We start from the raw sequence: 25,336 nt of genomic DNA, 5'->3' as shown, positions 1-25,336 counted from the left end.
AACAAAAAAACAACAACACATCAATTGTTACTTGGTATTTCTTCACACGGTTCGTCTTGTATTATATCTCGTATAATATATATATTTTTGTAGAATCTTTCAAAGTCTTTCAGGAAATAGTTCAGTCATTGTTCAGTGATTTAGAGAATGAGAGCCTTAGTGTTGATGTTGCGTGAGGGGGGTATAGTTGATGTCTGGGGGGGAAACCCGCTGTTGCTTGACCCTCCTAATCCGATCTCGGCCCCGTGAAACTGAAGATCGCGTAGCCATCTTCAATCCCTCTGACCTTAACGCCATTCAGACTGGTACGATATGGAGGCCGCGGCTATGGTCCTGCAGTTTGATTGGGTTGCCATGGTAACTAGTGGCGGTCATAGGCAGCAGTGGGAGGGGCGGAGCCCCGGGATGCGGCACTATAATAATAAGGGGAACCTGGAAGTTAACAGAAGAGCGAAGCGTTTGAAACCACAGCAAGAGCAACACTTACTCTCCCACCCCTAAACATTTTGCTTATGTAAAATACAATCAGACTATTCTATTATGTTCGGAAACCTCGGCACGCACAAAAACACTTGCGAAGGGCTTATGCGCGTCTTAATTTAGAGATGCGGCGTGTTATGACCTCGCTAATCAAAAAGAGAAATAAAACTGTAGCTAGTTTAGTAAAGCTGTATGCAAATAATGTCATTGTAAAATGTGATTATATTAATCCCACTTTAAAGTGACTAATCCCATAAGGGATAAGCAAAAAGGGTTAATACTCACTTAATAACGCGGGGTTGCTGAACCGCCAAGCTTCATTGTAAGTTGTGTACTGCGGGTGAGAGTAGGGATTTCCTGAAAAGTCGCTTCCTGAAATCAAACACAAGTGACAGGTTAGTAATAAAGCATTTTCATGCATTCAGGATGAAATAAAACTCGGCTGTCAGCATTTGTGGAATAATGTTGATCACCACAAAAAGTAATTTTGATTCATGCCTCAAAAAAAAAACAAAGAAATCAAGACTATGATGAATTTAAAGAGATTTGAAATTTCATAACAAAATCATAATTTCAATTATTTAATCTGTTAACCTGTGCATTATTGGAGCTGTAAAGCTATATATATATATATATATATATATATATATATATATATATATATATATATATATATATATATATATATATATATATACAATTTTATTTTATTTTTTTGCATTTATGGCATTGTATTGTTGTGATGACAATGAAGTTGTAAAATCAGTTATACCTTTACACAAAAAAGGCAAGTAAGCATTTTTTTACACTAAAACGATGTTAACATTCTTATTGTTTCCATTTTGTGTCAATGATGGTTGTTTCTTGCAACTTACAAACTTTTTTTACAGTGTAATTCAGATTGAAAGGAGGGACAAGAATAAATGCATTTTTAAGGTAAGGTAATGACATATGCTGTTGATAGAGCTTAACTGAATTACTGAATTAAAGTAATGCTGTGCTCGAAATATTGCATCGCATTAGTTCAGCACATCAGAACTAAAGGAACTGGCATTGTTTCACAGCGCTAGCTAGCAGATGGCTCGCCCTGTCCTCTTTCCTACGCCCTGGTGCTCGGCCATTTTGGCTGAATTTGTTACATTAATCCTGAGCTGGGTTTTGAAGTTCCCTTTCTTTGATTCTGCTGTTGCGCTCTTAAGATTCTCTATTCTTCGGCCACACCAAAGCCCGGCTTCAAAAAACCTCCCCAATGGATTCGTTCTCGCACACCCTCTGCCCTTTTTATTCGGCCGAATTCGACTTTCAGGAAGCGGCCCTGTCCATGTCAGTGAGCAATGCTGTTGGTCCCCCACGTTTCTTTCTTTTATGAGACAATAAAGGCTGGGTTTTATATGAAGCTGGTGAGGAATGGCTTTTGCTTTAACAGTGTTTGGGGTCTGTCACTAAATCTTAGTCGTTCGAGGGCCAGATGAATGGAAGTGCACACAAAACCCATGGCTCTAGGATTTAAGAGGATTTCTCAGCCTGTGTGACCAATGAAAATGAATCTTTGATGAAAACATATTTGATGTACCTGTAAAGATATGTTTGCCCAGCAAATGAATCCTGTCACTGAATTAAATTTGCCCCTGCAAACTATTCATGTTTGTGGGCCGTGGAAGCCCAAGACAGACTTGAATCTATCTGAGGAACTCAACGGTGACCGAGAGAAGAATCCCTCTCTGTGTTTGATGTAAAATATTTGTTTTCCAATTTTCGCACACTGCATGTTTGTGCTCTGACTTTGCGAGCGCTGATGTTATCCCCTGGCTCTATGTACAATTGCATTTACACTTTTCCGACTTCTCTGCGGCACCTCTCAGACCGTCCGTTTGCATACGTATGTGTGTGTCTGCGCTGTTTGGGGAGAGGGCACCGGTCTTGCTGGCAGATTGCATCCTGTCCTGGCAGTGAAACTCAAGTCGGGTCCCTCTGAGAGATAGTGATTTAAATATTTACAGGCCTTCCCGCCCGCTGTTTTGTGACCCTTAACTGTTTGCTGTGAACCTGAACTGCAGGTTAAGTAGAGGGGAAAAGAGATACGCTCTGCAGCACTGGAGGCAGGGTGGAGAAAGCTGTGTTTATCGATGGCCTGTGAGAGCGTCGAACATCGATCGAGAGCGAGGGAGGGACGTAATGAGCTCTGGAACCAGAGTGGAACTGAGAGGAACTGTCCTATATCCCGCACTTATGTCCCTGATCACTTATTGAGAGGCGCTAATTTTCTCCTCGGCAGCCGATAAGTTGAGGCTCCTTCTCGGGTTATTGACGAGTCGAGATCGAGATTCACACTGCCCGCTGTTGTCTTTGCAGCCATCCTGCAATTACGGCTCCTCATTAATCTTTTTCTCATTAATATTATGCTCCTCATTAATATTATCCTGTTTAATAAACATTAGCATCACCAGAAATGTCATGGGCAATATGCTTGTGTCACTTCTCTTTCACAACTCTCATTCTTAAAATGTTACCTGGCATTCTACACTAATGTATTCAAACAGGAAAGGAAGCTCTGGGCCAATGCTAATTGAATATTAATGCAAAATTGTTATCAAATCGCTGTTTTATTTTCCAGGTGCAGCAGTGCAAATTCAAGTTGGCTTTGCATGACTTTGGGTTTCCTGAAGATGATCAATTGCCGAGGACTCTTCGCTGAAAATATTACGAGCTCTCCTAAAATTAACGTCCTCGTAAAAATAGTAATTACACTTACCAGGGACCATTCCAGCAAGTGTAGAGGTGGGGTAGCTGCCCTGCCCAGTGGGGGGAACGTGAGGTGGGTATCCTGGTAGGGTTGTGCTCGCCATGTCTCGACCTGGAAAGAAAGTCAAAGTTTGTGAGGGCAGCTCCACAAAAAAAAAAAATCAATCAATCAATAAAAAAAATTCAATGGGTGCTGGATATACAGTTATACTAAAATCTTTATAATAATAATAACAATAATAACAATAATAATAATAATAATAAAACTGAAGAGGAAAATCATCCAGAAATATATATATAAATATATTTAGTATTTGTATATTTGTAAAAAAAAAAAAAAAAAAGGTAAACTCCACATGTTTTGATACATCAAAAATATTGATGCATAGAATAAAGTGGAAAAGCACCTCATACATTAAACTACTTAAAGTGTTACACCATGCACATAAATAATAAAAATACTCAAACATATTTGATTTCCTTAAAAACACAACCCTGTAATCATTTTCTCTGAAAATCTGTGGAAACTGAAGTCAGCTGTAGCTTTTTATTTGTAGACAAATAACTAGAAAACCCACATGCCGAACATACAGTAGGTAATGATCACCTCTCCATAAATTCACAAACTGATGACCCTGCAGAAGCTAAAAACAACTCTGCTTTGTTTTCTCTTCTAGGTCACTCGGCCTTTTAACTTCCTCTATTACACAGAGTGGCGCTGCTGGCCTGTTTTGACTGAAATATTTTAAACTGCTCGACAGAAAGAAGCACAGAATGCCCTCGGCCTGCTGGTGGCATCGCTGCTGCTAAAAAAGCCCAGAACATCACGAGAGTGCAGAGCACACACTGCCTCCATATTCAGTTCTGTAATTGAAGGTGACGGCTAGCAATCCTGCTTGATGTGCTGGCGCAAACTTTACAACACGTAGGCCTTCGTCAGTCCCGAATGGGCCCTCGCGAGGTCCCGCATCATTGTTAGAAAGGGGACCAGTGAGGGTGGTGGGGGGGGGGGATTAGTAACCCATTCTAGTTACTAATAAGAGAGCTGCCAGTAAGAGTGGCACACTGAGTCAGTCAGCAATGTGAAAAACTGTGTTTTAGTGTGATGTTGTGCTTTTGGTTTAATTAATGTGAACAAAGGGCAAATTACAACAGAGTTGTTGTCTTGTTTTTGGTCATTAACTAAAAATATGAGCAAAATAGAGTATGCAGTTGTAGAGTATGACACACAATTCCACTCACACATTAACAGGCATGTTAGAAATACTAATACAGAGGGTTTTAATCATAAAATAAAATCAAAGTACAAGAGACTAGATAAGAATTAACAGTATTTTTCAGGACCATACAGGACTGTAGCCGTCTCCAGCAGTGCCATGGAATGTGCCCCAATGGATTTTTGAGTATATTACATTTTAAATGATATTAAAAAAATTATTCTTGAAAATCTTTTGAAAACGTTGCAATTTTACAGTATATATACCATTTGTTTTATATACACCATACCTTTGAAAACTTTTGTTTGTTTTTTTACAGTAAAATTATTGCAATAAAAAAAAAAAAAATTCTATTTTAATACCCCCTTTTTTTAAGATTCTTTGGTGATTAAAAAGTTAAATAGAACAGCATTTATTTGATATATATATTTTTACTGTAAAAAAGACTTTACTGTCATTTTTAATCAATTTAATGCATATATGCAATTAAAAGTAATCATTTCTTAAAAAAAAAAAAAAATCTAACTGACCCTAAACTTTTGAACAGTAGTGTAACACTAAAATGAAAATTAGTTAAAGAGTAATTTTCCCTTCTTTTTGTAATTTCTTATTTTGTGTAGGGCAAATGACCTTGGACTGCCATTGCTGCCCCATCAAAAAAAAAAAAGCATGATGCCTTTGGTTGTTTCCCCCTTTACCAGCGCAGTGTACATTTTCTAATCTTTCTTTGTATTATTATTATTTTGTTTTATTTATTTATTTTTTGTAGGGCTGTACCTGCTATAATAGGCTGGCTTGCATACTGGCTGTAGCTGGGGGCATGATGGGCATAGGCACCGTAGCAGGGGGTGGAGGCATCTACTGACACGCTGGGCTGGAGGGGCAACAGTTCCGCTAGGCCCGAGACTGCCAGTGAGGAAGGGGTGAAAGGAGCCAGGGAAGCCTCATGCGGCTCCTGCTTAACGCACATGGAGGATGAATGTGACTCTGCCAGGTGGAGAAAAACAACAAAAAAGCCACACACACACAATCAGACAATGCACAATCTCTCGCACTCAACAACAACAAAAAAAACCCAAAGATGAATCATGACAGATGGAAGTACAGAATGGAAGCAGTAAAAGAAAAGGAAAACGAAGTTTGGCTGACAGTGTTTGGTGTTGTTGTGATGCTACATTGCGCTTAGGAGGAAAAGAAGGATTTATGTGAAGTTACGACTGCCGTGGTGTTCTGACTCAGTTCCTCGGGTGTGTTCAGGAGTTTTAACAGAGCCTCCAGAGACGCACGCTCAGAAAACAACATTTCTACATGCACGAGGGGAGTTGGTCATGGAAAGCCAGGAAATGTTACTGTGCACTTGTGCTATGTGAGGGTTTTATGTGCGAACATTGATCCACAAATAATTATATCAAAAATGCTTTAAAACGTTTGCCACACATATGTGCTGGCTATATTTTTTTATTATAATTTTTTGTTGCAATATTAATATACAACTATTTGTATTTATTTTTCTTTCTATGACAAAATAATTATTTATTTCTGTTTTTCAGTAAATTTATAGCTGGCAGTAAAGGCATTAGTAGTCCAGCATCTCTCAGTAAAACATCGCCTCACACAAAAACCTAAATGTGATTTATTTCTTTTGGTGGCTTGGTGCCAGGAATATATCTCTACAAATTTAGAAGTTTCAATATAATTTAAATAAAAAACTATTATTGTGGAAAATGTAGTGTTGCAACAGTAGAGGCAATAGTCACTGATTTGATTTTCTCACATTGCGAGAAAAAAAAAAAAACTGATTCGTAATATCGCAGTTTTTGGAAATTTACAGGCCAGCTATATTTTACTTGCATTTTACCCACTTGGCAAGTGTTTGTTTTGGGCCCTGCTTATTCATACTTACAAACAGAATATATTAGAACTGATTTTTGTTTCTAGTAAATGGATCAGAGAAATCTTTGGTTCAATTGTCTTTTTTCTATCTAGCTTTTCGCAAGAATGAAAAGAAACATATAATTTGCTCCATAACAGAGAATTTCACAGCCATCTATCAACTTTATTTATATTTATATTTTTATATTTTTATTTATTTATATTTATATCTAAATCTAAATAAAGCTACCATTTTATACAAACCTGATTTAAATTATTTATTCATTGAATGAGCTAAAAATAAGCAAATATAAACAGGTAAATCACTTTGAAACTATATCTCTAGAATAGCATAAACAAACAGCAGCTTGGCTCGCAGATCAATCATGCTCAAATTTCCCTAAGGTTCGGAGGTAAGAGTCGCATCTCCAAACAATAAGCCTGCAAATCGCGACACAGTCCCTTTGCAACGCCAGCCATAATATCATTTGGCTGATGAGGTTTGGCATTTTTCATCTTAGCGGGTTTGCAACTGCAGCTCGAGCAATCAATGTGAGCTCTGTCTTCATCTCTCTCTACACTCATCCTCTTTAACATCCTCTGCTGTTAACATGGTCTGTGGGGAGGGCTCTCACAGCTTCATGATAGCCTCATTAGCTGTTTCCCAACTATTGCTGTTTTACAACCAAGCTATGTGTGGAGAGTTGCTCATTAAGATAAGGCCTTCTTGTTGTCAGACGTAACCCTGACAACAAGTTCTGACCTAACGCCAGGAAATCAGGCAACTTAACTGGCCTCTTTCCCACACAAATCAATGGCAGAATTTCCTTTCCTGAGCGAGTCCGAATCTTCATACAGCAGGAGCAGGATAAACATGACATTTTTTAATCGAGAGACACACACAGAAACGAGGCTGTTAGATGACTATATTTCAGAGCAGAAGATGACGGCCATAAAGCCTAACTTCAAAAATAAAAAACCTTAGAGGCCAATAAAGGAGAAAAGGAAGAGAGGCTGTCGGAGGAATTAGGCCTCACGTTTTCACGGCCTCTGCTTTGCCGCTGTAAAGCAGACAAGGGCGTTCGCTACACTGACCGAAGCCCAGTGTTCAAGATCACTGAACTCTGAAACTAATCAGAGGTGGTGTTGCTTATTGTCCTGGAAACAAGCAAGACCTGCAAAAAAGGAAGGCTGTCAACCTTCTGATTACTGAGATGGAAGATAAACACTGGTCTATGTGGAAGCGCATCACATCTCAACACGAACAAGAGCTATAGAGTTCTCCACATCTGTCTTTCGCTCTCATGAATGCACAGTTTCACATGGGTGAAGAGAGAGAGAGAGAGAGAGGAATGACTTCCTTTTTTAAAAACCCAACAGCTCCAGCAAAGTCACTTGCCTTAGAAATGAGATAAAAAAACAACAACTTATAATCACCAACACTGCAATGTTTTGTAACAGTACTGCAATCTTTGACCTCAATTTTCAACATTTTGTCACAGGAAAAAACGGAATAGACTGCTTCACCCCGATCAATTACAGCAATGTAATGTTTGGACGGCCAAATTGCTTGAATCCCCAATATAAGTTCCTAAAGTCATTCATTATCAAATGTGTGCTCAAAGGTTAGTGTGCTATTGTGAGTCTGAAATAAACATTAATTTGGGCTGTAGGGCCTGCCGGGGCTTCTGGTGACTCAAGACAGAGGCAGTTTGTCACCGGGCCACACATCAGGTACCTCAGTCTAGCCGGCAGCGTGTTGTTTGCTGCTCACTGGAGAATAGCGGGCCACACTTAAAAATGGCTCTCTGGCAGATATATTTCAGCCGGAGTTCATCAGCAGCATAAGCCGACACAAAGCAGTCTTTTCTTTCGCTCTGCCTGTGTATGCTGCTTTTCTTTCTTACTTTTCTTGCTTGTTTTTTTTTCAGACATAGAGCTCTGTTGCTTTCAGGCCTGGGCACTCAATTTTTTCCTCCCTCTCCCCCCTTCTCCTCTCCTCCCATCTCTCCGAAGAGATTTGGAACAAGGGGGATCCCTTCAGCACCTGCTCAGGTTTTCAGCGGATCGGAGGGGTGCCCATTTACACGGTACCATCCTACTGGCACCAGGAAGACTTCCATTATACGGCTCGGCAGGGACGGCGCTTAAGAATCCGCACTAGTCATTCATTGTGAAGGTATGTGCAAACGGCCTTTTTAAAAAGCTAGCCATATCTGGACAGCATCCAGACTTTTTACTGCAGTTTGAATAAATCATGCCATTGTTTTTTTCCCCTCTACTACAGTTAATACATGACAGTGTGGAATGTGCATGACGCATAAGGGCAAGTATTGCATCTGATAAATCTGAAGCCCTTTAAAACAACAGAAGCACAGATTAAACCCAAAACGACTCTATTATCTGTACTTTCTAGGAATTTATATTATTCATTTATCTAAAAAAGTATGCATCTATTTAATTATTTAAAGGAATGGACTTTACTACAAGTTTTTTTTTTTTTTCATCCAGCATTATAAATTTCAGTCCAATAGACAAGCCATTATCAAATGCATTTTCCTTTAGGACTTTAGGTACAGAGCAGTAACCCCTAAAACTAATTGGGTAAACAGTTAACACAAAAAACGCGTCTCCTATGCCTCGTAGTGCCCTTAAAATTCCAATTTATGTTTTGTAATGAAGAGTTCATTAATCATTCATCTTTAATAGATTATGCAAATCGCACAACATAAAATCAACAAGATCAATGGCAGCGTGAATTTTAATTGGCTCAGGAAAACATTGCTGGGAATGAGCATAATCTCCAGCTCTATCCAATGAGAGGGAGTAATTTATTCAGAATTGGCTCTCAGTGTAAATGCGTAGGGTAATTTAGCACCTCCTTTAACTGTGTCCTTATTTTTATTTCCAGTTTATCACATGCGAGCACACCATAACATTAAGTTATTGCATCTTTGAACTGCTTTTCTTGCTTTTTTTTAATAAATGAAGTTATTACTGCCAAAAGTCATTTAGAATACGACATGGAAAAGTTAATATATAAGACTCTCAAGAAATGTAATTTGAGCCTAGACATTCTGAAAAAGCTTTAGAGCATAATTACAACTGTATTTTATTTTTTTTCAGAAAATGCTGAATTTAGGTTGCCAGGGGTAAGCATTCTCATCATGCATGCATACACCGACACAAATGTGAAATCATTATCAACAATAAAAACTTAAGCAACCATTTGAAAATCTCTCCACCAGGACCGTTTCCTACGCTCTACCAAAAGCAAGAGGTGGTCTGCACTAAGACCCCCGGTGTGTCCCGTCCCAGGTGCAAGAAAGGCCACCTGCCATGAGGGTGCTCCCTAGACCGAGACTGCTTTCATACAAAGGACAAAAACACACCTTTCTTCTCCAGAGGCCCAACTTTCTGGAGGGAACTCTACCTCCCACATATTACCGAGGGGGGAAAAAAGCTCTTTCTTTTCACATAACATTATCCAGCTATCATTTGAGAAGGGGGCACAGCAATTTTCAATCATCCTGTCCTCCGCCCACATAGAACTCATTGGCTTTGATGGCTCCTGTATAATTATGTGAATTTTATTAAAAGCTCAGCGTATTAATCTCAGCACGACAGTTGGCTATCAGTAAACTTAACCTTCTCTGAGGTAATAACAGCCGCAACAATGAAACAATATTTCAATTAGCCAGGCTGACATTAACTACCGCATACCACAAGGAAAAAAAAAAATGCTGCAGCATTAAAAGGCCAAACCGTGCTAGGCCGCCATATTTCTTTCTGAGAACTATCAGCTGAAGAAAACATTTCAGTACACAATGGTGAAGTAGTAAAACAATTAATTGGTTTTTGAACAGTGACACTGGCCAACAAATCTCCATAATCACTTCTTGCATGCAAGTAACAGCACCTGTCTGTTTCGATCGCTCCTTTCTTACACGGCCCCTCAGAGCAAGCAGCTCTAATCCATCCACTTTAGATCAACATGTCACATTCCACTCTCACCTGTCCGCTCAACTTAAAAAGCTCACTTTACCACATAAAACAGTCACACAGTCTAGAATATGAACGTCCTGCCAGTATTCTAACGGTCAGCCGGGACGGTGGATCCAGCGCTCTTACCTGTCACTACCGGGTAGCTCTGTGACACGCTGGAGCCCAAATCTGAGCTGACGCTGGTTGACAGACTGGGCTTGACTTCGTCCAGTCCAGGGTTCAGTGCTGGTAGCGAGTATTCATTAGCCTGCCAATGAGGGGAGGGGACACTTTAAGTAGATATATCTTGGGATCCAAGCATCACTTTTAAGGTGTCCAATTAGAAAGCTTTTTGCCTCTGAGCTGCCAGTCCTGTGTTATTTTATTTCTTCTTTTTACGATATTTCTTATGATTTAAGGAAAGTGGATTTAATATAGCGGCGGCTCAGTTACTGTGGCTTTGTAAATGGGCACCTGAAATCCAGTTGTACTAAACTTGCACATTATTTTTATTTCCCCCAGTCAGTGCTTGTGGGTTTTGGTGGAGTTAATGTGAACTGTGTGTGCATACATTAAGGATGTGAGCGGGACAGAGAGTAGGATTTGGAACAGACTGAAAGGAAGGGGTGTCAGCTGTCTCTTTGTGCTTGACTGCAGTCATTCCCCTGACCAGCCAAGGGAGGAGACGGGTCCGCTTTGTTCGATTACCAACATGGCCTCGTTTCGAGACCATTTGTAATTGTTTTCTTTAGTATGAGAAAATGATGACACGAACATAATCCCGAAACAGCTTTCTGTTATAATTTTTAAATGCTAAAACACTGACGCTTACATTTGTTGGATTAAGTTGCATTTGATGTCATTTGTGGTACTATGATTTTCTTTAAATAGATTTCTTCGTAACGAATGCAACAAATGAGAATAGATTTTCGGCTACCATTGTTCCTCGCGTATTAAACTGTGAGCGTACATATGTCCGTATACGTCTGCGTGTGTGTGTGCGTTCGTGCATCTGCGCACCACAATAGGGCCGGTGTTCCAATGGGAAATGCTGTGACCCCAGACTTGTCTGTCTCTATTCCAGATAAACTCTAATTGTCTGCTACAAATGTTCAGTTGGCCAGTAGCGGATGTTGCTCTCTATTTGGTCTGGCCTCAGATGCACAACAGCTATTTTATCATGCAGATAGGGGCAAGTTGGGCGTGGGGCAACTGAAGAGCCATCTGAAAAGGATGACCAAATGGCTGGCAGAAGTGTGGGAGGGGTGAGCCCATTGAGTTTAGCATTTCCAAAATGGCTTTTTAATGCCCGGCCTCACACACCAGACATGGCTAATAGGTCCGCTCTTTCAAGAGTTAAAAAGGGGCACAAAAACAGACCAATAAATGGGAATGTAGTCTGATTAATATTACATTAAATTAAAAGTGATTTTTCTGGACTGTTCCAGGGCTGTTTTTTCCCTCGCATTTAGCCTCTTTCCTTGCCTTTTTTAATACCTTCTTGGCTTCTCTTTGTGATTGCAAGTCATTTCCAATTCGTTTTGGTATTGATCTTCCAGTAGAAATCAGTTTTGTAATTAGCTGCAAATTAGGCCCTCTACTAGGGGTGAGGGCTGTCCCCCTGATTTATCACCAGTGTAATTCTCTGCGATCGGAGAGAAATTAAAATGAACTCAATTAGGCCACTGCTTTTGCTTTATGGGCCTCTACTTGGAGTTTCAAGAGAAAAATTAATAGTCACTGGTTGTTTGATAGTATAATGAAAGTAAATAAAGCTTATCTCCTGTAATAAGCCGAAAGCTTTAAATAAGAGCTTGTATATACAAGGAGGTGTTTTTTTATATTGTTTTTCACAGCATAATTTTTGAAGAGACTGAAGATCTGTCAATTATTTTTCGTATTCATATCAGCGGATTCATGTTGATGTGCAATTATTAAAAACTAAATTAATCTGGCTTTAATGCACCTTACACTATTTAATGCATATATTAGTGATGCTTGGGCAGGATGCATCAGTTAAAATTTGTCTGGGATTAAATCGTATGGTGACTTGATTTCACTAGTTCATCTTAAGAAAAATAAACATCTGTCGACCGAATGAGCTCTGCTGTCCGCTCACACTCCGTTTTAAAATTAGTACTGCAAACAGTCTCCAGATTTTTTATTTAATAGTTAGTTTGTTAGTATTCGTCCATTTGCCTCAATATTACTAACCTGCTCTGGCTTGATGTGTTCTGACGTAGGGAAGACGTCGGGGTATGACGGCCGCTCAAACACCCGATCCAGAGCCTCCAGCTGCTGTTGAGTGAAGGCATCGGCCCTCAGGTGCTTCCGTAAACTCTCCACACTACCCTGAGAATCACTGTTTGGGCCAGAGCCATCTGAACCATCTATGAGAGGAGAGAGGGACAAGGCCACATGCTAGTACCAGTCGTTATGGTCCCGTTTCTCCCTGGGTCAGGCACCCCATCCCGCCCTCCCCGCACCCACACAACAGCTACGTCTAGTGCTGTAGTGAAGCTCTCAGCACTGCTGGATGAAAGATTGGAGTATATCAGCTCAAATTCAGTCAGCGCTAGCCTCAAACTGATCCTAATAGCTGTGGAAAGGTAGAGCGCATGAGACTGGGAGAGAAAGAGAGAGAGGGAAAGATGTGGACGGTGCAAAGTGGGAGAGAGAAGACCCACACCTCCCCCATCCCAGATCGGCATCAGCACCGTCATCATCTGATAGGCCTGCAGTAATTGATGGATTACCTTCAGAGCAAACATATACTTGTTGGGAACGCCATGTGTTTTAGCGCGAGCCACCTTGTTCTCTTTCCCGTCATTGGGCTGGTGGAAAATAGAGAGCTATTATTTAAAAGGCACAATTTCCTTTAGAATGTAATGCTGCTTTCACTTTCAGATTGCTTTTCCCTGGAAAAATGGGAGGCCAGTGCCGGCTTGAATACAATTACACAGCTTGACTGCCAGCTTATGCATTTCCCTCCATCTCGCTCTCTATAAACAAATGAACAGTTTCCCCTCAGACCGTGACCTCATCACCCTGCCAAAGCAGGTAGCCTTCTTTCCCCAGCGCCTCATTTTGCTATTCCAGAAGTCCTTCCGCAAACATTCGGCAAACGTTCGTGCAACCACGGCAGTCGCGCCGGCAGCCTCTCGTGTCTCTGCTGGTGGAAGGGCTTTTTTTGCTCCCTTACAAATCTGTCATTCTAAATTTGCAGCAGATTATGTTCTCTCCTCGGCGAGAGCGTAGTGATATATGATATGCAAGGCCCCTATTGATTGCCTGATCTGGTGGCAGGAGAGAGGCGAAATGAACTTGAAATGAACATCATGCCTCAACTCATTGTGCGTATAATACTCTACTTAATCCCACATTTTTCTGTGCTATGGAATTCAATTGATCAATCATGTTCCACTGATAGTACCATTTCAGGGGCTTTATTGCCATTCTACCCGCCAGCTTGACCTTTTTTCAATGGCTGAGGCCACAGGATGAACTGACTTTCAGGAGAAATAGATCCACAGAGAGGTTTGATAAGAGACTGGGAGATAGTACGTGTGCGAGTATGTGTTTAAGCTACACTGAGGTGACATTTTTTCTCTTCCTATTAATTCCAGTTGTGGTTGTTTTGTTGTGTTTTTTCTCTCCGCATTATCTGAGTCATTCCATACCTGAGCGCAGGCATTTTTTATAGACAGCTCCCTTGGGGGCCTTCTATAAGGGTGTTGTTGCCGTATAAACCTCAATTGTTCTCTTTGGTACAGAAGAAAATAGAGTCATTAATTACTTTCTATCAGCTGGTCTAAGTGCAAACTGCGATCAATAAGCAGGCGTTTGTCATTTGCTTCGGTGCAGCATGTTTCCCATACTCAAAAGCCCAAAGCGCGCAGGGGACGGAGCTGTGACACAGGGGACGGAGCTGTGGTTTGAGCTGTGGGGGCTGGGCTGCTCTCCATTACGTTACAGTTAGGGGAGATTTAGGTTCGATCAAGGTTAGATCAGTGTTTCTCACTGGATTCTTTTTAACATTTAACAGAGATTCAGTGTGAATGCAGTGATGCTGTCTAGACTATGTATATGGCTCCTGTTTACATCAGTGCTCGTGCTATATTGATTTCATTGGAACACTTGAGTGTGTTTGTTTTGACATCCCACTGCATTAGCACTCTGGTGCTATGGGACTAGAGCTCTGTCAGATCAGATAACCAGAGTCCATAAAACAGGCCTCCCCTGGGCTTCCTCCTCTGGAGAGTCCAGTTCAAATAAAACTAAGAACAAGAGACAGTCAAGGGCTTATCATAGTGAACTTGTCATTTTAATAGATGCACTGTACATAGTCAATGTCACTACGTGTAAGTGCTTTTGAATATTTTAAAGTGTAATGTCCTAAATTTGTGATATGAACTCTGAGGGAATATATTAGGCTTTAGGAAGTGTGTGTTTAGGTTTGACCGGGCAGGTGTGACATTCTTTTAAGAGAACAGCGCTGAGCTTCCTGCTTTCATCTCATCAGATAAGGCTGGCTTGGATGAGAGAGCTTTTTGAAAAGCAAATGAGGGTCTTGTGACCCCTGTGACCCTTGACCTGATATCACACATCTACTCGTATAGGGGTAGTTCAACCAAAAATAAAACCTCTGTCATCATTATGCTGTGACTTTCTTCTGTTAAAAATGTTTTGAAGAATTGTTTCAATGTATGGATTTAAAGAACAAAATATAAAGGTTTTAAACAACATGAGGTCGAGTAAATAATATAATTTTTTTTTTTTTTGGATGAACTATCCCTTTAAGCCTGAAGTTGAGTGTTCCTATTTAAAAAAAAAAAAAATTTTTATCTAACTTTTTTTTATACTTGCTCAAAAACTAGGAATTTGTGTGAGTTTGCACTCATTATATAGGCTGGAGAAGCAAATAGGAAAAGAGGATTGGCACCCCTATTTATGAAATCTACGGTGCGGCAAGGCTGCACAGCACATAACTAAATCAGAAGAAGACGAGACAATGGAAGAAAGAACAAGAGAGAGATGGAGGGAGAGAAAGAGCGTGGTGGCAGCAGCAGCAGCAGCAGCACAACCGGATCTGTTAATTTCCTGTTATGTTACAGCGTGTTTAAAGGCTTTATTAATTCAATTTAGTGTTGCTGAGCAGTGTGCAGGCTGCCAGTAGGAGCTGTACTTTCTCTCCTTTTTTCTTTTCTCAGGCTACCGCTGTCAGCATGGGTTTCTCCTCTCACCCATAACACACATTCTTTACTGTACTCACACCCAGTCCGTCATTTAGCACATCGGCCTCATGTGACGCAGCGTTCTGGAACGCAATTAATGAATGCGTATCTCCCTCGCTCTTTTTCCTTTTAAAATCTGCGTAATGCGGCGCACCATTAGTTCTCAGCATCAGCGTTCATAATTGACTTTTCCCTGACATGATTCCTCCTCGAGCGAACCACCCTGTCCTTAGATGTTTTCGTGTTGCAGATTTTCATGTTCGAGCTATCGGCCAGGCCGGGGCGGCGGGTCTGCTTGAATGCAGATGTATCAGCCGAGCGGGGGCATAGACCTTTTGTGTCCTTTGATAAGGAGCCCGGCACCTTCTTCTCTGCCGGTTACGCTCTGCAGCCCCTTTCAAATCTGGTCTTTCTCTTTCATACAGAAGCTATCATCATGATGAGATCGGTGGGATGTTCTTATTCGATTTAGACTGAGGCCAATCCATTTCTTGGTTTGGATGTATTTCATTTCTATTCTTTTTTAAAGTAGAATCTATATTGGCACAATAGAATCTCACAGGCCATGAAATGGAGGCACAGGTTAAAGCATTCTAGCTGTGTGCCAAACTATTTTAGCATGGGGATTTGAAGTGTGTTGTCGCTCACTCTCAAAGCAATACTTTTAGATGAACAAACAAGCTATAAGTGAAACTTTTGCATTCTTGTACCACAATGGCACGGATGTAATCTCTTTATCGCGCTAACGTCAAATAAATACGCCGCTAGGCCTTATAAATCACCCCACTTTCATTTCTTTCATGTGAACGCACACTCACACAGCTGATTCAAGCATCAGTCTATGTTTTCACATGCAATTTATTGCAATCGGCCTACTCCCTATGTAGGTTATGTTTGGTTTCATACAGATGGAAGAGAGCGGGGTCACACCAACCTGCTAATCAGCCGACGCAAGGACAGGTGAGAACAAAACGGTGCAGAAATACACAACTTGTGTCTGTACCGCTAGTAATTAACTCAGTTCATTCATTTGTGTCATTTTGTAACAAAGTATTAACTTTGACAAATGAGAAATCCCAAACAGGCTTAATTTCCCTCTTTTGCCATTAATGCATTTGGCAAGAGAGGCATTCTATTTTCCATAATGAGATACACAAATAAATCTGGCAATGGATTGAAGGGCCTGTGAAGGCAGCAATAAGGTTGAGGCGCATTCTCTGTGCTGGCATAATTGGTATCACTGCTTGCAGACATATAAACCAATCTTTACACAGATAGGGCTGTGTCTCTCTCTTCCCCTTTAGGCTATTTCTTTTGTCTCCTCAATAGCTTGCACATCCATGATAGAGGAAGGGGGTGCTAATTTGTGAATTAATAGCTTTTCTCTGCAGAATTGCAAATTCTTTTAAATGTCACTATGTTCAACTTGCGGGGAGCTATTGCCACCGAAGAACTAATCTTGGGAGGTTCCCCCCAACCCCTACCCCTCTTTCCCTTTCTCCGACTTTCCGTGCCACGCCGAACGTCACCCGTAGCCGGCGAGCAACATGCTTCTTTTAATTTGCAGTAACACATGAAAATGACAGATTAATGACTCTTATGACACCTATGTCCCTGAAACTCCTCTTGCAAAGACCTGGTGTACATAACACGTGTCACACTACATTATCTCCATATCACTCTTGTAATGGGGACTCTTTTTTTTTAAAGGGCACTAGCATCATCAAATATAAAGACTGCGGAAGCCTACATCTTTTAAATCAAACACTAACTCATTACACCGCCCCAGAACTGGCTGGTTTTAACCTCATTTCACACGTTACGTGTTTCAAAGTGCATCTGCACAGCTCTTCCTAAAATCGGATTAGCATATTTCTGTTATGTCATCATCTAATGAAGGGAAGATTGGCTGCGCCCAGCCAAATAAGGCTCAGGTAGCCCAAGGCTGCTGGGCTGCTATGAAATTGAAACCATACACTGGCTGTCGCTCTGCCTCCCTGATGTCTCGGTGTGAAATAAGGGCTAAGTTTAAATAACACAAAGCTTTTTAGACATTTGGCACTGTATCAAATTACCAGCCATGAGCTCTTCATCAGCGACACGGCATGACATATGCCCTACAAATGTCTCGGTACACCTTGAGAGACCTGAATAAGGTCGTGCGATGCCAGAGGAGGGAAACACATTGGCAACGATGGGAATATTTACTCTAGTCGTTATAATGAAAGGTAATCCTCGCTGAAGCGGTATTAAATTTGATATTGCACACGCAAGTAAACTCGTGTTTTCCCGCCTAGTGTTTTATGATGCAATTACACTCAAGCCTTTCATCCACTCTTCACGTTGTGTCAGTTCTAATCAAACTAGGAATAACTACCACCGCTGCCGTTTGGCTGGGTAATCCCCTCTCGCTTATGTTATGTCCCTTCTCTGTTTTTAGGAGCAAACGGTCTATGACAGTGACAGAGGAAAAGCCCCACGACGGTCTCGGTAAGAGCTTGCCACGCTGTAGCAAATGTGATTTGCCACAGTCGCTTTCTCGCAGTGTTTATATATGATCCAGAGCTCTCCATAATGATATCATTAAGCGTCAGTGCGCTCCGTCTCATCCCCCTCCCCTCAACACACAACCCTACACGTACACGTGCACACACACACACTCACACACACCCTCACAGAGCACTTGATCAGACTCGAGTGGCTCGTGATTGAGCAAGCAAAGAAAAGGTGGGCTAACGGAACTTACAATATCCTATTTTCCTCCCATCCAAGTGGTTGCCACTCCAGAGAACTAAAGAGATGGAAACATAAAAGAAGCAAGTAGCCCTGCTTTGATAAATGTTTTAAGAGATCATTTCCAACCACTTCAACCTCACTCCCTTTGACTACAGCACTTTCTGTGTTCCCATTCGGCCCGGTGCCACATGGATGTTTATTCACTAGCATTCAAAAGGCGATTGTATGAAGAGCCGATCAGCCATTAGGCCTCAGGCGGTATGTGCCCTCTCATTTAGAAAAGGAGAGAGAATGTTGGCATGAGCAGGTTGGCAGCCCCCATTTTGCCGCTATTTCAGTTCTTCAAAAGCAAAAATACACAGCCAGAAAATTGTGAGAAATTAAAACGTCAGAATATGTCTTTAGAAGTCAATTATAAATCATACATCAGGCCGTTTTTGCATTGCATTCTGCATTTCCAGTCAGTTCTGAGCACATTTCCTCATGCATCTCTTGTATTTACGCTGCTGATTTCTTTGTCTTCATTTCGTTGGCCTGTATTATTTACAAAAAGCATAAATCCATATCCCTGACGCACTACCTAAGCATTATGCTGTCATGATTCGGACCAAATGATAGCATGTAGGCATATTCTTGTTTGCGCAGAGCTACTGTATCATCAAATAAAATGTGCTACAGCCGTGCAAACACCATAGTATCAAGCGGCTGAATGAAATAGTCCAATCTGCTTTACTACATAACAAGTCACTTGAGAGCGCTTTTTTCTTTTACAAAATGCTTTGTCCAGTGCTATCAAAATGCCATCTTCATCTCCCCACACAAATTGGAAATTACAGGGGGCTGTAGAGAGGCCTAGAAAAGGAGTGAAAGGGGAATAAAAGCGATGGAGAGAAATCCAGTCTCTTACCATCATCGCGTTTTCTCTTTTCACCGTTGGAGCGAGGGATTCCTAGGATGCCATTAATAGAGTAGGACCCCACGGGGTCATTGGAAGCGCTTGACACAGGTGGGGAGGCTGTGCTGGGCACTGAAAGAGCACAGGAATAGGTTAACGTATATGGAGTGCTCTCAAGATCACCTTAAAAGAGAATGAATTAACATTAGGTCACAGGAGTAATTGATGTCATTACAATTTTTATGTTTATATGCAAAATATATGCTGTCTCACCTATAGTGTGTCCCGCTGTGCTGAGAGGCGTTCCTGTGCCGTCGGAGGATGGATGGAAAGGCTGCTGAACTTTGGTTCGAATTATCCTATGAAATGACAGTTAAAAGAACACGATGAGTCGAAGTTGCAGTTGGTTGGCTGGATCACTTTACGGTAAGCTTTCGCACAGCCTGATGCGACCCAATGCGTGTGTAAAACTCTAGTGTTGTTTTGGGGCCTTCCTATATAGATGCACTGATTCTGTCACAAATAACCAATCTTGGGGTATTAGGGCCAATCATGGAGTAGATGTGCGAGGCAGAGTGGGAGCTACCGCGGAGAGAGTGGATTCAATCAAATGGGATCCCATCTTTAGAAATATGATAAAATCCCACTACCTCGAAGGTGTGATATGGGGGAAAGTCTTCATTGCACTTTGGTCTGAATGATCTTGCAAACAAAGCATGAAATCACATCAATTCACCTCAATGATGAGCTTCACTGCCTCGAACTGGCCTCAGCTTTAATAATCTATCTCTCTCTCCCTCTCTCCTTCTTTATCTATCTCAATCTCTCCCTCTATCCTCCTTCTCACTGAAGCAAGTGAAGATTGCTTGTAGAGTGTAGATACTGACTTCCCAGATCCAACATTTTTTTCTAGCACAAACATTCAGGGGGGCCAGTGCGGATGAGGCCCTATTGATTGGGACTTGGGGATAAAAATAAAAAAAATTGGGGAATTAGAGGCAGAGAAGAACAGATGCAAATGGAGGGCTATAAATTATATGTGACAGGAAAGCAATAGTGTCTCATTGCTTCACTAAAGCCCACTGCAGCATCTGATGTCTTTAATCTGGGACAAGCTTTTGAGAGAAGAAGCTGTCACCTTATTCCAGGAACACATTTATACTCGTTGGCTACACATTTTCACATTTGTATAAACTATAACATGGATGTAAATTTCATTACTAAGGAAATCCTTATTCCATATGTGATGATGATTTGAGTGAAGTGAACTGGCAAGATTTTTTAAAAACATTTTTTTGTAAAAAAAAGAAAAAATGAATATAGCAAAATCTATACAAGTATTATAAGTATTGTGTGATTTTTTTAACATTCAACCAAAACAATGATTGAACCCTACGATTTGCATTAGCCACACAAATTCAATAGCTTAGATCCATGTTCTCGCTATCGAATGAGCTATTTGGAAGGTGTGAATTAATGACTTGCCATGGTGCTGAGAATTCCCTGTAGAAATATTAAAATACGAATCGATGGTATTGAAAGGACGCTTAGGATTCAGGCGATAGAAGGGCTCAGAACTGGTTGTGTGCCAGTGACTTCATGCTGTGAGGAGGACACAGAGAACACCCCAGACAGTGTGTAATCTTTAATAATTCATGCAGAGAAAATGTGCTTAAAGCTGGGACATCTTCTAATGTCAACAGAGCAGAGGTCAACCTCTTAAGCGCTCAGTGCATGAGGGTCCTGCCTCTGAAGTCTGCTCACTGGTGAGGGAATACTTTTAGATAGGGTACAAGAACACCTGTTTGAAATGGCACAAGGCTTACAGCTTGACTAGGCGACTGCAGCCTGTGTTAAATGTTCTCTAATGATCATAGGAAGTGTTAAAATATTGTATTTGTACTTTGTATTTTGTTTGTACTTGCCTGCTTTCAGCAGTATCAAAGTTAAAGAACAGTGTAACCCAGATCACTTCAAAATACAGCCCTCACGGATGTTTACTTATAGCAAATCCTATTTTATTAAATAATACAGGCAAGTTTTGAAATGATTAGCTCAGGGAGTTTTATCCAATAAGTGTTCCTTGAGCATAGAAATTCCAACTTTGTATGATTCAGAATAGCAGTAATAAATTCCAGCTACATCATTATACATATTAATTTTATACATAAACAGAGGTCCTTACAATTGCCTGATGACAGATGACTTGAACAACATTGGAAACGAAGGTTTATTGGCTCTTCTTTCATGTCATTAATGCAGATAAAAAAATTACAGCATACATGTGTTGAGACCTGTTCAAATTGCCCTTTTTAAGCAGCCATAGTGCATGAAATGAATTTTTTCAGCCTCTCTCTCCCCCGTTTTTTTTTTCTAGGAAATGTCTTGTGTGGGTCGGCCCATGATCTCTCTTCAGCTCATTAAAATGTAATGCTGCTGGCCAGCTCTATGGAACAGTGCCTCCTAACCAAAGTTCATTACTCCTGCTTGCAGGTAGGCCTTTTTCACCTTGTTCTTCCACTCTTCCGCCCCCTCCCACCACCACGACTCCATCTCACTTGGGATAGTCTTGCTAGCCTTTGTATTTTAATAAGAAATAAGAAAAGAATGGTAACTAATTGTTAGGACTTTTTATTTTCAGCTGACTGATTTAATGTAGGTAGGCATATAAGCATAGTGGGACTGCATATGATCTCCCTTGCATTATTTACGATAACATAAGAACTACAGGACCTGTTTGTTAGTCCTTGCTAAATTTAATAGCTTACTGAAATTGCTGAGGTAGAAGCAGTTACGCACCCAGCATATTTCAAATTATTACATCATTTTACTAAACTATTCTTGTTTAATAATAATAATAATAGTATAGTAATAATAATTATTGTTATTATTGTTATTATTTTATTAGTTAAAATAAGTAGAAAGTATAAAAAATACACATCGCCTTTTTTCAAACCCGTTTAAATTAACTTTTGTTTGTTGTCTTGCGTACTAGGCCTATATATATATTTAGAACTACTGAGATTCCGTATAAGGCAGTGATGTCTAGTCGCGTATTTCCCAGTGCAACTGGATCTGGTTACAGAGTATTGATTGGTTTTCATCGAGACAGATGTGATTTTCGCGACCTCAACTATAGATCCTCTGCAGGCTGTGGACAGATTTGGGATTGAATTGCACATTTGAGACCACCCCGAGAGCTAGAATTAAAAAAGCAAAAAAACGTCACCCATTGAATACGCATCGTCAATTGGAAACGATGTGTAGTTTTCTGTACAAGGCCTCTAAAGGGTTTTCAAATGAGCTGATGATAATTTGGCCGTTAGTGTTAGGATTCACCGTTTTAATAACAGTAGACTAGGCTACTGCTGAAGGTCAGTAGAGAACGGAATTAATAGTTCTGTTCTGTCTTCATGCTTTTCAAAGTAATTTGACATTTCAAAACTGAAAATCCAAATTCAAATAGCATTAGCCTACCTGTTTATAGATGAAACACTTGGTACTGTGTCGTTGTCACAAACGCCCTCGGCCAGGAGTCGGTCTCTGATCTCCCAGGCGAACATTGTGGGATTTTGCCGCTTGTATTCTGCGATTTTATCCACAACTTTGGGTGTCGCCACTTTTGGTTTGGACCCCCCAATAACTCCAGGTTTAATACTGCCGGTTTCATAGTATCTAGAAAAAGATAAACGATAATTCGTTATTTAAAAAATTCCTTACATGTCAGAATATTGGCGTGTTTTTTCTTTCTTTCTTTTTTTGCTAGCGTGTGGCATTGAGCATATTTATAAACAGTGCGTTGTGGATCCGGGTCATAAATAGTTATAAAATGTTAATTTAATGTTTGTTTGTTTTTGTTTTGTTTTTTGAGTTTCAAATGATCAAGTGTGATTTTTCTTCCCAACCATTGCGACGGGAAAATGTGTAGGCTAATTTTTATTTTAGCACCTACATTTGATATGTTTTCCGTTTTGAATCATTAACATTCGTATGCTGCGATCTAAAATCGAAGCCTAATCATCCATTTATCAAGCGGTTTCTTTAGCGACTGATATATGTCCCATGCACCCCACGATTAATACATGCCACCAACACATATCTCATAATTTCTAAGGAACATTTAAAGTGCAGAATACCTTATAAGATCCTTTTGATAGCTGAAAAATATTTCAGAAAATTCAAAAATCTATAACAGTTTCCTAGAAAACATATCCTTTCTCCTCAACAATGAATTTAAGGTCAGAAATGTTTAATATTAGACCTTTTCACTAAAAGGGAAAAACTTACTAATACGACACATAACAGTACAACAATGTTTAGGATGTTTATTTACATGAAGCAAACATTTCATGACTATTGTTATTTCTACACGGGTATAACTGGACAAATTTACTACATCTGTACTTTTTCGTACCTTCCGAGAATTTTGCTGACACAGCCATGGCTGACCCGTAGTTGTCTTGAGATGTCACAAGGTCTGACTCCTTGGTGCGCGAGCTCCACGATTCTTTGCCTGACCACGTCAGGTAGGGGTCTGCCATTCACAAACACCCCTCCTAGCTGGTTCACACCGCCGTGCCCTATATGGGACACAACAACACAGACACAAAAAGCATAACATTACATACATATAGAAGATAGGCTGCGCCGTTAACATGGCTACCACACAGAAGCGTTTAATTTTCTCTTTCTCTCCTCAACCTCTCTCTCTTTCTCCCTTTTAACACTCTCCGCATGGAAGCGCGCATGCACACACACACACACACACTACCTGCATGTGCCCATGTGGACAACGATAAACAATAAGATAGTTATAGTAAAAGGTATTGACGTCCCAGTTCTTTTTATGTTTATTTGTACAGTTTTTTTTTTTTTTAACGATGACAATAGAAAAAAAAAAAATAATAATAATAAATAAATAAATAAAATGTATCGAAAGGTTCACGGGACGACAGTTAATGTTTTCATCATACAGATAAAACAAATTAATTTTGCAAGTTGGACAGTAGCTACTTTTTAAATTTATAGTTCAATTAATTTCTTTATATTTATATATTTTGTCAGCACAATATAGCACGCTAAAGATCTACTATTGTAATAATAATAATTATTATTATCCACACATCTTTTTATACGCACTCATGATTGTAAACACTGGCAAACGTCATGTGCTATTCTACCCATAAAGACCCGCTGCAGTTTCCTCTTCTATTCCATTGCAGCCAAACACATGTCGCATAGATTATGTTTCAACCTGTTTAATTTTCCTTGCACAATTATTGTAAATAATTAAAAAGAGCTTTGATAACTCATATTACAACCATGGAGTAGGCTACTGCAAAATAATTAAGAATTAATTATTTAAATTAGACCCAGGCCTTCCATCATCTTGTTACAATACGGTGTTTTCAACAAATAACTTTTTTAAATTATTATTATGGAAAACATCAAGCATTTTCTCTGATTTTTAAAATAGCACATTTATTTCCATTAGAAATTCCTCGCTTTAAAATGCAGAGTTTTTAAAGGCAGTGTTTTGTAAAATAATGTAATATTTTGCAATTCATCTGGTATTATTGCGTTGGCACATGTTAGACATTTCTGGCGATTTTGATTTATATTTATATTCTTGCTGTAACTACATCTGTTGCCATCCCACATGTACCAGTAATTTACTCAGATAGGCTTACTGAACGTAAAAATAATAAATATATTGTTTATAATATCATAGTTTATAATATCATAATCATTTATGTTTTACATACAAGGCAGAATAAGTCATTTTAAATTAAGCTAAATATGGTAATCGACTTTTTGTCAGAACAAACTATTTAAAGGCCGCTAAATATAAGAAGCGACCGTATTTTTATTCGCGGTGACTACTTTTCGTATTCGCTTTACTGAGCGTCAAGTATAAAATATTTAAACAATCATTTCCTACGTTTCTTGTAAGAGCTTTGGAAAACTTAGTAAGAGTAAATAGCTTAACGCGCGAATGGCTAGTCTTACAAAGCCAACTCTACCGAAACAATGAACAATTTAGACTTTATTTATGCTAACCGAGACAGAGATTTTTAAGGAAAATACTGATATTTTACTCACGGTGCATCGCCGAGAAGGGGTCTGCTTTGCAGTGAATATCCATGGGATAGCAAAGGAAGGAAAGATAATCGACT

General features: G+C 40.0%; 1 protein-coding gene across 4 annotated transcripts; it reads right to left on the bottom strand.

The window, feature by feature from the left end:
- Window positions 1-297: 297 nt before the first annotated feature.
- On the bottom strand, window positions 298-25,311 carry LOC306882424 (paired box protein Pax-2a-like; the record flags this gene model as incomplete). 4 transcript variants are annotated; one of them, XM_079437026.1, is made up of 11 exons in its annotated part: window positions 298-413; window positions 766-852; window positions 3,233-3,334; window positions 10,443-10,563; window positions 12,510-12,685; window positions 18,276-18,320; window positions 19,173-19,292; window positions 19,434-19,519; window positions 22,638-22,835; window positions 23,575-23,740; window positions 25,263-25,305. In XM_079437026.1, the coding sequence occupies 11 exons, from the start codon at window positions 25,303-25,305 to the stop codon at window positions 298-300; spliced, it is 1,260 nt and encodes a 419-aa protein (XP_079293152.1). The 4 variants fall into 4 exon arrangements, with proteins under 4 accessions (XP_079293152.1, XP_079293153.1, XP_079293154.1 ...); XM_079437028.1 differs by having other exon boundaries at window positions 362-432; XM_079437027.1 differs by lacking the exon at window positions 18,276-18,320.
- Window positions 25,312-25,336: the final 25 nt, after the last annotated feature.

This window comes from Barbus barbus (assembly GCF_936440315.1).
Source record: "Barbus barbus genome assembly, chromosome: 16".
Classification (NCBI taxonomy): domain Eukaryota; kingdom Metazoa; phylum Chordata; class Actinopteri; order Cypriniformes; family Cyprinidae; genus Barbus; species Barbus barbus.
The sequence above is the reverse complement of the archived record's forward strand: the minus strand, read 5'-3'. Positions and strand labels throughout refer to the sequence as shown.